This window comes from Pelecanus crispus, chromosome 2, assembly GCF_030463565.1.
Source record: "Pelecanus crispus isolate bPelCri1 chromosome 2, bPelCri1.pri, whole genome shotgun sequence".
Lineage (NCBI taxonomy): Eukaryota > Metazoa > Chordata > Aves > Pelecaniformes > Pelecanidae > Pelecanus > Pelecanus crispus.
In genome coordinates, this window is record NC_134644.1 from 117,592,416 (window position 1) to 117,608,839 (window position 16,424).

The 16,424-nt window shown below is 40.2% G+C and overlaps 1 protein-coding gene across 1 annotated transcript in view; it reads right to left on the reverse strand.

The window, feature by feature from the left end:
* Positions 1-16,424, reverse strand: part of RAB31 (RAB31, member RAS oncogene family) — a 61,524-nt gene that overhangs the window by 5,245 nt on the left and 39,855 nt on the right. The window contains exons 5-7 of the mRNA XM_075705049.1: positions 12,944-13,015; positions 10,940-11,046; positions 6,206-6,315 (exon numbers count right to left, since the gene is read on the reverse strand). Of these exons, the coding sequence (XP_075561164.1) occupies positions 6,206-6,315; positions 10,940-11,046; positions 12,944-13,015 (289 nt within the window). The remainder of the gene's footprint in view (positions 1-6,205; positions 6,316-10,939; positions 11,047-12,943; positions 13,016-16,424) is intronic.

Genomic DNA, 16,424 nt, shown 5'->3' on the forward strand with positions numbered 1-16,424 from the left:
CTTTGAAACCAGTTTCACTAGTATTTTAGAAGTTCCCCATATCTCTCACATGGTTTATAAAGCTTGACCCACTAGTCAGTCTCTAGTTTCTTTTTCTCCCCCATACTTGCAGTGAAGCACATTTCCCCAACTGACAGAGATGACTGCTGTCTACTTCATGTTGTAAGTCTCCATGCAAGGTAGCACATATTTATATTAAAGGATATTGCCTAACTAATCATAATTAAGTTGCAATTATTTTAATACTTCTAATAGCATCTCCATGCAAGAAAAAAGAAAAGTTGTTTTTTTTTTTTTTAAAGCAAAAGCAGAGATTGCTGACACTGAAGTTCTTGCTAGAGGAAACAGCAATAGAAATAAATTTTGCCCATTTAATCAAAATCTGCAGCCCCACCCCCCCAAGATTTAAATATTACATGCATCAAAGTAAACAACAGAAATCCTAATGACTTTAATTACTAAGAGATCCAACCTTGATTTGATGTCCTGCTGTAATTAACTTTGGGCTGTTTTGGTTTATCTACTAGTTTAAGTTGAAGAGCTCTCCTACAGCTGGAGAGAAATCTAGGACCTCACAAGTTTAACTAAGAGTAGTCCAAAGTCCAAAGGCCAGTAACTTTTGCTTCATTTATTAGAATTTGAAAGCAATCCTAGAAATACAGGGAGCATAAACTGTAAAGAATATAATCTCAAATACTTATAAACTAGTGCAATGTTTTTTCATCCTTTCACAGTAGGTGAACACCCCCTACAAAAATTCAGTTATGAGCTTGGGCTGCCTTAAAAATGGCATGTGTGAATTGCTTTGTAACATAAACATACTTGCTTTTCTTAAAACGTCTTTCACAGACCTCTTCACAGTGGTTCACCGATATCCACACATCAGCAGATAACAGGATGAAAAACACCAAACTTGTCTTCCACAAAACTCAAAAATTGTCCATCTGCAATTCCACCCATCCAAGCCCATCTGAGTCAGCGCAAACATCGAATGTCTGCTAGAAAGGATCTGCCCCTTCCAGAGGCAGACATTTCACGCATTCCTCTCTAGTTTGTCCAGTATACAACTGGTTAAACTGTAAACTCTAGGGGTTGGATTTGTTTTAATCCCCCAGTATTTCTAGGAAACAAGTATTTGGGTTACATTAAATATTCAATATATGAGCTGCTGGCAAGGCATCAGAAAATCAATAGCTTCATACATTTATAACTGAGCATTTACCACATGAAAGGTTGTATACTGAGACAGAAACTCTCTGCTCTAATTAGGAAGGCTGGTCTAGGAAGAACATAATTATCTGGATTTTTAAACGTCAGCCTGTCTCTCCTTCTCATAGTACTAGCATCAGTCAGACCGAGCCTGCTAACAACTCTTTACACACTTTATGTAGAGTGATTCTGATACGCTTATTCCTCACTTCCCTCTCACCCTTGGCAGAAGATGCTGAAATGCTCCAATCTTGCCCTTTGGTAGCACACCAATCTCCAACACTTGCCAGACTTCAAAAAAATAATGCATGCCCATCATTTATTTTTTTGTTTAAGCACCAGTTTATTTCATATTTCACTTGGCTAGGTATTCTTCAGCAGCTTACTCATCCCACTGCCCGTTCACCCTTGGACCTACTGATGCAGACTGGTATTAACCTGGGAGGTACAGTCTCGGCTCTATCATTTACAGACGATGGCTTTTATGTAATCTTCTCTTTCCTATCTGGGGCACCTTCACGCTAAGGTAACAGGCAATACACACGCTGAAGAGAAATAGCTGGGCGTGTACTAGATTTGAATAAGGTAACTGAGGCTTATTTGGGTTGTTAAATGAACGGGTGTCTGAAAATTGCAAGGGTGTGATTGCTACTAAATGACAGTATGCTTGGGGCAGCTTGTTTAGTCACTGAAAACCAGCCAGTTTTAATGGGCAAGCTGCCTTCCCAGGCACAAGCAGCGGTCAGTGGACTAAAGCCCCACAACCAAGAAGGGGCAATACAGAACTGGTATGACCCCCTGCACAGGCACAACTTTATACCATATTATACTGCTATCGTATAATACATTCCTGGCATATTTGCTGCTGCTGAAGTATAAACCAGCAACAAGGAGCCGCTGTGCCTATGATTCTTCTAAGGCTGGGAATAACAAATTAGTAACATTTGATCCTTAGACACTCAGCTATTAAAAAAGAACTGCTGGAATGCATGAAAACCCACTATAATCTAAAGCCCTTTTTATGTCAAAAACCTTTCAAGAAAGGCATTGGGAAAAATTCAGCCCAAGTGGGGGATATACAGCTGTACTAAAAATATTCTTTTCTTGTTTACAGAGAAATAAAACAGCCACGTGATGTTTCACAATCGCAGCAAGCCTTCAGTCAGGTGCTGCTAAATGTAACCAGGGCAAGTGTGGTGGCTCGCCATCTGAAATCACAGGGGTGCAACAGACAGCCAGGAGCTGCATCCCATTACGCAGCTCAGTGAAAACTCCAGCGCGGAGAACCCCAACTTTGCTGACTCGTGTGCTCAGTCTGCCTCCTCAGTCTTATTTGCCTGACTACACCGACTGCAGAGCCCCTCTCCTGCCAGATTTGCCCCATCTTCAAAAAAAAAAAATCGGAAACTTTTACTGATTCTAGTCTTTTGTATTTTCTTGAGAAGAATTAAGGACAGTGGATTTGTGTTGAGACTGTTATTAAGACATCCCTCAAAGCAGTCAAATCCTCAAATCCTGAGAAAAGCATTTTTAAAAAATCTTTAAAAAATGGTGTAATAGAATAACCTTAGAAATGAAGTGGTCTGTCTATAATCTCTATAATTCTTCCAAGATTTATCTGGTTGTCAGCAAAACATCCCAGTTCCCCTTTTATTTTCCGCCTTCTTTATATCATTATGTTGAGTAATTTTTTCCCATTATACTATTTCACTCCATTCACAACATTTTCCCTGGAAAAGAGACAGTTGTTTGACACCTTATGAAGGAAAAATTATTATGTTAAAATATCCCCTGGGGAATGAAAAGCATAAGCTAGAAGGAGGTAAATTTTTTAGCTAAACTAAAATGCAGTCCGCCCTTTCTGGAGTATCAATTTCAAGAAGGTTTTTAATGGAGAAATTCTCCACACATGTTGGAATATCCTTCCAAATCCAAGCTGTAAAATAGGCAACACATACAGTCTACCTACAAGATCCAAGGTAAACAGAAGTTGCTGTCTCCCTGTTCAGAGGCTGGGGAGCTGCACCATGCCCTTCTACTGCAGCATAAAGAGAAGGGCACGAACTCTCGGGCAGCGTGGAAGCAAAACTAAAGCTGCAGCATGACTTCTAGGGCACCACAGAAATAAAATTAGTCAACAGGGTAGGAGATACGGCCACAGAGGGACTTCATACACTGAAAAGGCAGAAATGCTGCCAGGCAACTTGGGCATAAACAGACTTTTTTTGAAATTGCACAAAGACTGGAGAGGTGTAAAACATCGGAAAGTTATCCATACCTTCTGCCCAGTCACAATCATACTAATTAATTCTCCTGCTAATTAAGCATTTTTCACTTGGTTTCCACTATATTTCTATAAACATACACTACAAACTCTCTCCTTTCTCTCTGCTGAGTACTTGATAAGGTCATGAGTACATCCACTGACACCAAATATTTCTATATATAGAAATAATTGCCTGTGGAATTAAGTGCACTTGCCTGGGTATCTAGTTCATACTAAACTTAATTTAGCCGATTTTCCTCATCTATTATATCCATTATTAGGGACAGTGTACACTGCCAGCTGCAGCATTGCCTATCAAAAAATGGAAACTAATTATCGAATCACATGGCAAGGATGAATTTCTCCATGAGAACATTCACATCTGCATCTGTCATATGCAGACAATCTAGTAAACTGTCACAAGGAAGAACCTGTTCCTCCAGACAGCCATGTTACACACTCCTCCTTTTTTAAATAAGGTAAAATAAAGATAGAGTATTCTAGGAATATTCATCCTCATTAACCATTTCAAATGCATCCCATGCAAGAGAAGCAAACACTTGAACAGGCCCCATCTCAGGCAAAGTGTGGTAGATAACATGAGCTGATTATGAATATGTGAAATAAAATAAAATAAATAAAATAAAAGACTTCAGGGAAACAAAGTTGAGTTTCTGGACATACTGTCCTCCTAGGCCTCTGCACCCCAAAACAGGATTCAGGGGGAGGAGGAACCACCAGTAGTGGAAGAGGATCAATTCATAGAGCTCTTAAGAAACCTCAACCCATACAAGCCTGAGGATGCAGAGGGAGCAGGCCAATGTCACTGTAAGGCCGTTCTTTATCATGCCTATTGTTTTTGAAAGGTTGTGGAGGGAGGTCCCTTGTGACTGAAGAAAGGTGAATGTTGTATCTGTCTTCAAAAAGGGCAGTAACAAGCCATGGATCTACAGGCTGGTTAGCCTCACTCTGCTTCCTGGGAAAACCACAGAGCAAATCCTCTCAGAAGCTGCTTCTGAGCACATGAAGGTAAAGAAGGTGACCGGGACCAGTCAGCATGGACTTACCAAGGGTAAACCATGTCCAACCAACCTGGTTGCCCTAAATGATAGTATGACTGGGCCTGCGATTGAGGAAGAGCATTGGATGTTGTCTACCTTGACTTAAGCCAGGCTTTCAATACCTTCTCCTACAGTATCCTAGTATATCCAAGTTGGGATGTTGTACGTCTAGATAGGCAGACTGTTAGCTGTGTGAAAAATTGGCTGGATCATCAGACTTAAAGGCCAGTGGTTAACAGTAGTTATCTACCTGTAGGCCAGTTACAAGTGGAGTGCCTTGCTTACTACCTTTTATCAGTGGCCTGAAGGAGGAAAAAATATGCACCCACTTCAACCCTCAGAAGATACCCAGCTCAGAGGTGCATTCAATACCCTTGAGGGCAGGGCTTTAGGCTGGAGGGAGGAATGCACCAACAGGAGTCTTATGTGGTTCAGATGCCAAGCCCTGCTTGTGGAAAGGAAGAGCCCCTGGCTATGAGACAGGCTGGGGACTGGCGGGCTGGGAAGCAGCTCTGCCAAAAAGGACCCAAGGGCAGCAAGGTGAGCACAAGCCAGCAGTGTGCCTGGCAGCAAAGATGGCCAACAGCATCCTAAGTCAAACCAACGGAGCCAAGCTAGTAATCAAGTGAAGTTGTTATCCCCTTCTAGATATGGTCTGACACAAGCTGTGTAATGCATCCAGTTTTGGGCTCCAGGATACAAGAAAAATGTTGACAAACTGGCACAAGTTCAGAGGAAGGCCACCAAGACAGTCAGGGGGCTGGAGCACTGGCCCCGTGAGGAGGGGCTGAGCAAATGGAGCCTGTTCAGCCCGGAGATAAGACGGCTTCGGGGGACTGCAAAGCCGCCCGTCAGTACCTATGGGGAGGGCTGCTAAGAAGACAGCGGCAGGCTCTTTACTGAGGCGCATCCAGGACAATGAGCGACGGTGGCCGTGAACTGAATCAGGAGAGGTTCTGACTTGATACACCGGGGGGGATGCCACTGTGATGACTATTTGAACACTGAACTCAGCTGCCCAGAGAAGTTGTGGAACCTCTGCTCTCAGGCCCAGCCAGACAATGGCTCGAGAAATTCACTATCAAGTCTGCTTTGAGTGGGAAGTTGGACTGAAGGTCTCCTGAGGTCCCTTCCAGCCTGCAAAGTCCTTCCCACTTGCAGCCAGAGACCAAAACTGGAACCCCTAGAAGACAAACTGAACATTTTTTCTGCTCCTTATGAGGAAGGTCAGTCTCATCTTGTTTAAAGACCTGGAGAGAAAATATTTTTTAAATGGATTCCACTGTGATGACTATTTTCTACTTATCATAGCCCTCCAGGCGCATTTCTCAACATTTAAGTTTTTATCAACATGATGATAAGATCAACAGTATTGCCTCTAGAGCAGGCTTGGTCTGAAGCAGAAGATGTGACACAGGGCAGGATTTATATATAGATGTAGAAGGAATAGACTTACCCCATATCTACTATCTACTATGTTTTGCTCTGGTGTATTCAAAGTCAGTCTTAGTTTATATCTGCATAAACAGCAGCCATACTACCGGCCCAGTGGATTTCTTGATGTCCTTGGGAGAGAAGTTTTTAGACCCAAAACAGACAGATATTTTCAGAAGACCTCCAAACCACTCACAATTAATTAAATAAATAAATAAAGGGAGCATTTACTTACTTATTCCTTGAAAAAGTTCTTCAATGTTAACAGCATTCTTTGCACTGGTTTCAACAACAATTGCACCTATAGATTCTGCATATTCTTTGGCATCCTTCATAGGAACCTCCCTAGATAAAAAAAATTACAAATAAAAGAAATAAAATTTAAAAAAAAATCGTTTCATTGCAGGGGTTGGCGGGGGGGGAGGGGAAGACCTCAAACACAGTATAATCAAAAAAGCGTTAGTATGCTCTTCTTCCCTGCAAAAGTAGTACTATCTTTCTTCTTCTTACAACATTTAGATCATCACATTCAAAATATCAACATTTCACCAATGATCGATCTACAGATTTCTTGGACTTGCTGCTGAATCCATGCCTTGAAAAAAGGAAGAGAACTTAATTGACAACTCCATTTGTTTGTTTTTTAAACTTGACCCCAATAAGAAAAGGATTAAAACACCAGGGAAAAGACATACAACTCTGCTGACCGAGGCAGCAACCAGCACTGTCCACACCAAGTGTTCAAACAAGATAGGGTACGACTGCTGTGGAAGAAAACAGTAAGATCATCATATACCTAAGTGTTTGCAAGCAGCAAGAAACCAAGAGAGACTCTGAAAGAAATATGAAAGCCACTGACTCCGAGCACATTGGCAAGAGCAATCTGGAAGTGCCAGATTCACTGGGGGAAGACCACCATCCTGTGCCATGTCACCAAAGTGACACCACTGTAAAATCACTGGTAGAACATCCTCATTTTGTAGCCAATACTTCATATGCCAAAAGCTGGTAAATGCAGTTTACAACATGCAAAATACCTCTGCTTCAGACACAAAGCAAGCCCCACGCTGACCTTGCATCTGCCTGAGCCCGGTGGCAAAGCTGAATCTGCCTGGGTCCACTGCTGTCTGTAACCACCACTATTCCTGATTTTTGAGCAACAGCTCAGAATCAGAGACTGAACACCCTAACAGGCACCCAAGGTACATGTGATCAGAGAAGCACATGTTGAAACACCACGCTGCCAGCAATATTTTTCTTCCAGTTGTTCAACACGTTAACTGGTGTGTTTTGTGTGGCTTTATAGCTGTCTGTTGCACATGCATACTTTGCACCAACTCCTTCACCCCATAGCTCCAATGTACCAATCCAGAGACTCCTAGTCCATTACTTGCTTCTTTGTATTACATGTCTTTTTATTGCGGAAGACACAGGGAAGGCAGCATTCCCCTTACTATTTCTAAATGGCACCTTGGCTTTTATTATGAAAGGTACCACCATCTGCAGATGGCCCCGGAGATAAGAAAAAAGGAACTTAACTATGTAACAACAACAAATTCAAACAATGGTAGTAAAGGAAGAAATTCAAGAGCGCAGGGCTATGTAATGGAGACTTTCAACTTGATGTAATTTAGATGAGAAAGCAAACTTCAGGAATCAAGGAAAACGTAAAACAGCAGCAAGTGACAATATTCCAAGGAAGCATCACAAAACTTCTTAGCCTTCTCTGACAACATTTCTAAAGGAAGCCTATAAACGTCCATAGATATGGGCAATGAGCATCATGCCATCCAGTGCTGTTGACACTGAGAAGGCTGCATACATCAAGTGGAGTTATCATAATCTGCACGTCAACATTGCTAAGATGCTACCTTGTCAAAAAGGAAAAAAGGCTTGACCTCTAAGCCAAGGTATGAATACACACAAGGTGGGGTGAAGAGGGAAGAAGGCAAGAACCATCAGTGGAGTGCTGACAAAGTGTTATTCCAAGGCTATGGGGAAAGGTAGAGGAATACCTATTCTGAAAGATGTCAATTATTTCATTTTATCCTTTCCAAATCATTCTGTTGATTCAATCTCCCTTGAGACTTTCTGAATAATTACTGAGTAAAGAAATACTCTGGATGCATAGAGGGAAGATCCAAGCATGAAATTCTGCTGAACTCTCTTAACCAAGGGTCTGGCAATTTCCAGTGAACACAATTTGTTAAGAAGGTGCACCATGTTTTTAGGGAAGTAAACACTTCTTAGTTGCTGTTATGACTACTGTCTTCTATAATGCTCAAAAACTATTTTGGACGCTTACAATATTTTAACAATTAACAGACGGCTCCTGTCTTTGAAACTACTTTTTAATGACCTGTCAGAAGGACAGGACACATACCAGAAGGAAAAGCCTACTACTATTACTTAAAAGTATGCCAAACACTCAACAGTACTAGAGTTGACAGTACTATAAGAAAGGTGAGGATTTATACTAAACAAAATTGCCTGTCTACCTGTAGAAAATCCTTCAAAGTGGAGAAGAAATTTACTTCAACAGAGTGCCAAAAACTGCTGATAGCCTATTAACAACACTGAGAAAAGCAGCATGACCCCTGAGTGTCCCAAATCCATCTTGGCAGCTCAAAACCAAATTTTAGATGCTAAATGAGGAGGGTAACATGGTCAATGATTATAAGAAATAATGCCAGTCTTTTCCCAGAGGAAAATAAGAAGTTCTTATTGCTTCCATTTATTCCTCCTTACTTTGTCTCCTACAGTCAGAGATGGTAGAATCAAATAAACTTGGACCTGGTCAGCTTTAGTCCTCTTTTGCTTCTATTCACACTGGTCTTAAAAGCAGCTGTCTCTCTAATAGCCAGCAAAACATCTGCCAGAAGTTCTACAAAACCAAAAAGAGATGCCAAAAATGCATATAAACAGCAGCTTGCTCCTGTGTGCTCACATCATCTTATTTTTAAATTCTCTTTGCCCAAAGGCATATATATTTTCTACTCATTGGAAACAATCTGATAAAGTGGTGACACATTTCACCTACTATCATTTTTACTGAAGACATAAAGCAGCCAGAGAATACATACAGCTGCATGTATTGCATAAGCAATCAGATTGTTTGGAAGAACTGTGAAAACATATCACGTACCATATAGTCTGCTCTCTATTTGTCCACCAAAATCCCTTTAACTGGTCATCACTGGATGACTTTAGAAAGAGAAATGGCTGGGGTATGTGGAAGGAATAACAGCATAAAAAAATTCTCAAAACTGTTCATAATTATGAAAAAAAAAAAAAAGGATGACTAAGAGACATTAGCTCACTGAGGAAAATGAGCACCATGCAAATGCCATAACATTTTGTGCATGGAAGAGCTGTACTGGCTGAGCTGGAGCAAGAAACAGATGATCAGTAAACAACGGGTAGCAATTGAGAAGAACGTGGTGGGAAGATCACACTCTGTGAGGAAGTCCAGTATTCTCCCAACACTTCTGTGGTGCAGGTTTTCCTTCATGTCCTCAAGTTAACCTGCCTCCTATGGAACAGCAATTAAAAGCTTGCTGCCATGGCAAATGCTACCAAAAGCAGGGGGAGGGCTGGTTATGGATTCATGTGCTATTAGTGTCATTTGTCACAGTCTCCAAACTTACTACCCTTGATTTAATCAGGCAATTGAATTGCTGGGAACACTTAAGTTTAAATTTAAAGTGATTCTCAGGGCAACTGAAAACTCCAGTTTGTGCTAACTTGTTTTTAGGTTTATTTTTCACAATTGTCCTTTCCTCTGTTTTTTTCTACTTCACATTTGGAAACCTTTAGTTTCATATTATAGGATTCAGCTTCACCACATTGACAAGTATATCACAACATCAAGTAGGAGATGCCAATATACTATCTGTGTCCCCAATTCTTAGCCCAACAGAAACCATGAATCTTTCTAGCATCAGGGCTTGTTCAGGTCTTACAGACAGCAGCAACTCACCATTTTGTGCTGGTTCGTGGCTGACGGGCAGGGAGGAAACAAAAAATCCCCAAACAAAACCAAACCAAACCCAGGTTGGTTTCGGAAGCGCTACATCACTTAAGTTATACGTGTGCTTCACGGCTTTGGTGAACCTGGGCCAGAGTAATGATTATAAAACAACACGGGGATATACTTGAACAACCATGAGAGCCTATGAGGTCCTAAGAGGAAAGCATCAAATATGGCTATTGAGTTTGTACTCATAGTTGAAGCAAGAAATAACAGAGTCATGGACTGACACACAGGATCACTACTGTACAGCAGAATGTGCTTCCACTTCCAGAAAGGATAAATGTGAATCCAAACTAGACCTAACAAGCAGAAGAGTGACTCTAGCATCACTCATCTCAAATAGCACCATCTCAGCTCTTCTGCAGGAGGGTGGATTCAACCCTTCCCTCTTTTACCCAGGAGGTTCTTTGCTTCACACAGGTGACACAAGTTTTACTTGAGGTTATGCTCCTAAAAACAACAAAAATACATTTTCAACACCCACTATTACGGGACAGTTTCAGTTGTTGCAAAGCGCAAAGTACAAGTTCTCAAAGCTGCCCTGTGAATAACATGATACTACCTCAGGCCCACCCTTCTAGCTTTACATTGCTGGTTTTGCTCATCGCTTAATACATTCTGCACATTTTAACATGAATGGAAGGAAAAAGAGGAGACTACTTTTCCGTTCTCAATGATTCAGCAGCTAAAGGGTGTAGATTGTACAAATACAGAGGAAGGGCAGTAAAAGAGAGGTCAAAAAAACCCAAAGTACATAGTTCAAGTTGTGCTGCTGCTGGTGAGGCTGTACATTGGCAGGACCACTGGTGTTAGGAAAGACTCAACACAGCTGAGCAAAACGATATACTACTGTAACAACAAAACAAATTGGTTACCTGAAGGAAGGAAACAATATAGTTACTGCAATCAAAGCAACAACAAAAATGGATGTATTACCTGATATCAGAAAGATCACATTTGTTTCCAGCGATGGCCATTACAATGTTTTCAGGACCATGTTCTTTTAGTTCTTTCACCCATTTCTTCAAAGTATGAAATGAATCCTAAGTCAGAGAAATAACAAATAAGCTAACAGCCTAGTCTCTGTTGATGTATTTGCTTATTTTTCTAAAGTTAGAGGAACACAGCTTTGACAGTATTAATGCAATAATAATTTTACAGATCACAAAACCAGAAGAAGATCGCTCTATCTATGTAATCGGCTTTTCAAACTTCAGGTCATAAGACTTCCTTAAATTAATTCTTGCTTGAACTTGGACACTTTCCCCTCTGCCCCCCACCTCCCCCCAAGCAGCACTGAATGTTTTACTTAAATTTTCCAGTGATGAAGAAACTACCACAGCTCTTTAAGTTCGGCTGGTAGCTAATTTCCTTCACTTTTAATGTAAGCTTCATTTGTCTAATTTCAACTTCTGCCTGGTGGATTACTATCTCAACCACTATCATATTTTTGGTAACATCCAAGAGAGGTTTCAGTGACCTCCTCACCCCCGCATTTCTGAATCTGTGACCTGGTTATCCTCAATTTACTCATTATGAAACCAAAGAGACAGGTGACAATTCATTTGGCTTTTTCCCTCCAACTACAAAATTCAAACACTTTTTGATGCTACCTACCTTTTAATAGCAAATTTTCTATTTCTTTACACTAATGAATTAATAGCATTAAAATCACTTTTGTTCCTAGAGATTCTAATTATAACGCATGGTTGAAATTATTACTGAAACTCAAAGGGAGCTCCCAAATATGTTATACATCATTTTTTCCCCTTCAGAAATGCACATAAGAGTTGTGTCTAAATCATCCATGGCTGTATCAATGTCACTGAAGGGAGAGCACTATCAGTCATTTGGGAAAAAAAGACCCATTCTGCTTTAATGGTCAGCACTGAATATTAAGAATCAGAAAGTGAAATACACGTTGACTTCCTCTCCTATTTCCCCCTCTTTATTCTGTGAGCTGTTCCATATAAGCTTGGAAAAAGGCTGGCAAAACAAAATTCTCTTCTTACAATGCATTACAAGATCAACTGTAAGACATTTAAATTAAAAATAAGTATCAATCCAGCAGGATTCACTCTTCCTCATCTTTTCTTGGCAAATTAGCAAAGGAGAACAGTGCCGCTGCGCAACAGTGGCCAGCATCATCAGCCACAGATCATTACACTAATGCACTGGAGAACCAACCCAGCTCTCTCAACCTAGTAGTAAATAATTCAATTGGCAGGAAAGGAATAAAATGCAAGTGAATTGTCACGACCATCCATCCATTAATGCCGCCTCTAACTCAGCTTTATCAGCAGGAGTTTCTTTCAGAAGCAGTGGAAGAGGCATTCAGCTAGAACCTCCTAGCCTCCTCCACTTGGGAAATGAGCAAGAGCAGTTTAGGATCTGAAAATACAATTTTCGTTCCAAATGAATAATGTTGAGACTTAAGGTCAGAGACTTATTATTTCATTACTGGTTTCAAAGTTAAGACTTGAGCCCCGCAATGCAAACATGAGATTATATGCTTAACTAAAAATAATTAGTTTTAAAATCCGTAATATGCAAACAACTAAATTTCCGTTTCAGTTGATAAAGCAGCTAGCTCCTTTTTGTATAAAAATGAATCCACATAGAGAACATAGGTGGTGATTGGAGGGGCTACTGCAGGATATCATCCTGTCTACTCAGCCAGAGAAAAGGCAAAGAAACTTCTACAAAATGCTGTTTCCAACATTTTGTCTGGACAAAGTTTAAATAACACAGAAGCTAGACTTCATATTTCAGCTTTTAAGGCAGTTGGATGCCTCCATCCAAATCTACCCAAACTACCAAAGCATATAAACCCCACTGACGTGAACAGGAATGAAAATATAAATACTTCTGCAGTTGTGGATTTTACTCTGGCCCAAGCAGAGGTGTTAACACAGGTGAAAAGCGTCCAGAAGGTCTTACCTGTTTGGTGATATCATAAACTATCACAGCTGCTGCTGAACCTCGGTAGTACATTGGAGCCAAGGAATGAAACTGTTAAAACATAGCCCCCCCCCCAAAAAATATCATTAATAAATCAGAATTATCACACTGTCAGGTCACAAAGACTTGCCATGGCAGGACCACTGACTTTTATCCCATAGAGAATGGACATCTTTGGGAGTTACCCATCTCTAATATTCCTTAAATCCCAAGGAAGCAGAGCTCCCTTATCTCCTGCTGTGCTTCATCCTGCTGGATTTACACCATCAGCACTTACTGGTTCAACGCATTGTTTCCATTACAGGACTCTGAGGACAAGTTTTGACATGAAGATCACCTGCATTTGGAGGCCTAACCTGACAGCAATGTTTTGCTTTGTAGTTGGAACAGACTAGATTCAACTATTGGGTTCAATTATTATAAAACATTGCAAATCACATGGATAAAACTAACTTGTCAGAAAACTCTGAACACCTGTCACGTTTAGTTATGCTATACTGTGACAGATATTTTGAAAAACATGGGTTCTTGCAGTTTAAGTTACTCTTAAGCTTTTTGTTTCAAGGGAAACATCCTTAAAAAAAAAACCCAAAACCCAAGCAATAAATATGTTTATTATAACAACAGCTTGCCAATGAACAGCATCATTTTCATAATTTACCATGACTAACCAGCTGATGTAGAATATCAGCTTATAATTACACAGAGACAGGAAGTCAAAAAGCCTTTCTGCTGATTCAACTAAACTTAGTCTTAAGCAAAGCAAAAATAATCTTTCTTGGAAAATACATTTAGTCTCACTGTACTCGCACAGCCATTTTACAAATTTTTATTTGTGAAGTCATCTGCAAAAGCTTCATATAAAGCTGCAGCTAATAACTGAGGTCACCTCCCAAATCAAATGCGTTATTAGGGCAGGGTATGAATCTCACTGCCCAGTGCGTGTGCACGGATCCATGTGTTACGTTGCAAACCTCTGCAGATTTACTGGATGCATCTTCTTCTCAGAACTGTACTTACAGACTGAGCATTTAGACCTAGCAGCCTCCATATTTTGTGCTGTTCCATGTGTGACGTATAAAGCGAGTTATTTGTAATATTGGTTCATTTGCCAGTTTGTAAGCTATTTATCACAGATCACACGCTCCAGCTCAAGGTCAAGACTTTCTCTTAGAACAGTAAGGATGCGCAGCAGCAGTGACAGATGGTCAAGTGCTGAAGTGTTTTGGGGAGCGAGGCAGGTGGGAGAGCTCATTAATAGGAGAAAACAGCAGGAAAGAGGATGAGAAAAGAAAGAGGAATCAGTCAAGAAGTAAGGTCTGAAGAAAAGGGATCAGCCAAGATCCCGAGGGAGTTGACTAGACACATGCTTTCTGGGCTTTTAGCGTGTGGCTTTATTACTTGCATGCTTAGTGCAATAAATGCTTTCCAGAATCTTTAGGCTTCCAGATCACGACAGAAATTTCTAGTGTGCTGTGTTAAAGTACCCTGGAAATCAGGAACCTTAACTGTGGAGGGTAGATCTGACCTTTCATGGTGTATCCACACCCCTCCCAGTCTGTAAACTCCTGGAAAAAACATCCTACACGCATGCTGATTTGGTTTTAATCTTGATTACAAGGTATTAATGAATTTACAAAGAACTTTCAGATAACAGTAATCACATTTCAATCCATGCAGTTAAACTCACATGCTTCAAATTCCTTCAGTGCTGGCCCAGAAAGCACATTGAGAACCTGTATGACATCTTGGGAATTTCTCTCCCTTTTCTTTTGACCAGGTGACGAGAACACTTTCCATAATAGCTGTTACTCTGAGGAGTATTGCCAGTGTTGGGGCCAGAAAGTAAAAATAAAAATAATAATTTAAAAGAAAAAGCAAACAGAAAAGCAGACCTCTCTCACTGGACCCTGGACAAGTACATTTTAATGGAATCAGAATGCAAACTACCATTTTTTGGGTAGGATTAATTTTTAGCTGGATTCCCCAACCAGCCTGTGCATCAGATATGCCTCAGGCTCAGCCAAAAAGAAGGGGTGGGAAAGCATGGCTGAGAAAAGGAGGAAGGAGAAGACCACTAGAAGCCAGATTCGCATTGGTTTATGCCACACAAATAGCTCTGCCCTTGCAGAACTACTTTGTGCACGTCTCTGCTAGTACAGTCTACTGCCACTGTCAGTTTTACTCTTTTTTTCCTACAATAAAAGCAATAATCCTTTCAACTCAGTGCAGGTAAAATGCAGAAACAAAGAAAATTTCTTTTGAAACATTTCAGGAGATTAATTAATCACTTCAACAGCACTTTGCATTTCTGTAACAGAAACGCCAAATGACGTCAAACTATGTTTGACCTGCTCCTTGTGTCAAGAAACAAAAAGGGGCAACCAGAGGCACAGCATGCAGGAGGAATGCAGTTCCTCTGCTACTTAAGACAAAATAATCTACTTAAATATTCCAATTCCTCACCAGCTTGGAAAGAGGGAGGGCAAGATGACACCAAGCTAGGCTTGGAAAGACAAGTGCCTTTGAAGGGCACTCGGGCTCAGTAGTTGTTGTTAACATGTAAGTATGACCTCCCTACTCTACTGAAAATCTATTTACTTGCTCAGCTGACAGGACAGTTATTTCCTCTTTCATGATTCTATATTAATATTTTAGCTAAAAGGCATTTTAAAAGGAGAAAACATTTCATCCATATTTGGGGATGTAGTTTCAGGATTTGGGTTTTTTTAACATCAAGTGATAGATTCCATCTGGCATGTAGGTTTATACTCCTATTTGGATAAACCTGACACTCAAGATTTCATATTTTACATTGGACAAAGTGACCAAAATGGGATTATAATGCATCTTAATGCAATTTCCTACGGTCTGTGAGGAAAAAAAAGTACTTTGAAATTATTTAGTAACAACTGAAAGTACACTAGTAACAACTACTATCAGTCATTACAGTGCAGAATATCAAATAAAACCAAAATTAAATCCCCTTTGTCATTGTTTTGCACAGTCTAATAAACAAACATGATGATACACTACGTCCCAGTCATAAGAAATCACTGTTGTCTACACGAAAACAGGAAGAGTCTTTGCAACACTGAATGACCAAGAGATGTTGAAAAATTGTAACTCTTAAGTTTCATGATCTAATAATAGACTCTTAACAATGTGTTTTATGAGCACAGGTTTTCCAATATCATAAACACACTACGAAAAATATTGTGCAAATAATTACATTTATTTGATGCTTTTTTTCCCCCCCACTTTGTTTTTCTTTTTTTCTTTTAAATCAGCCCCCAAAAGCAAAGTCCTCTTGAACCTTTTTCTAGCCTAATTACCTGGAAAAAGAGAGTCACGCAAAATTAATTAAAGGGATACAAAATACTAACGTGCGCATTTTTCACCTGCCAAGGACCAAATGTGGGACAGACACCCAAAACAAGCGACACACAAAAAAGCAGCT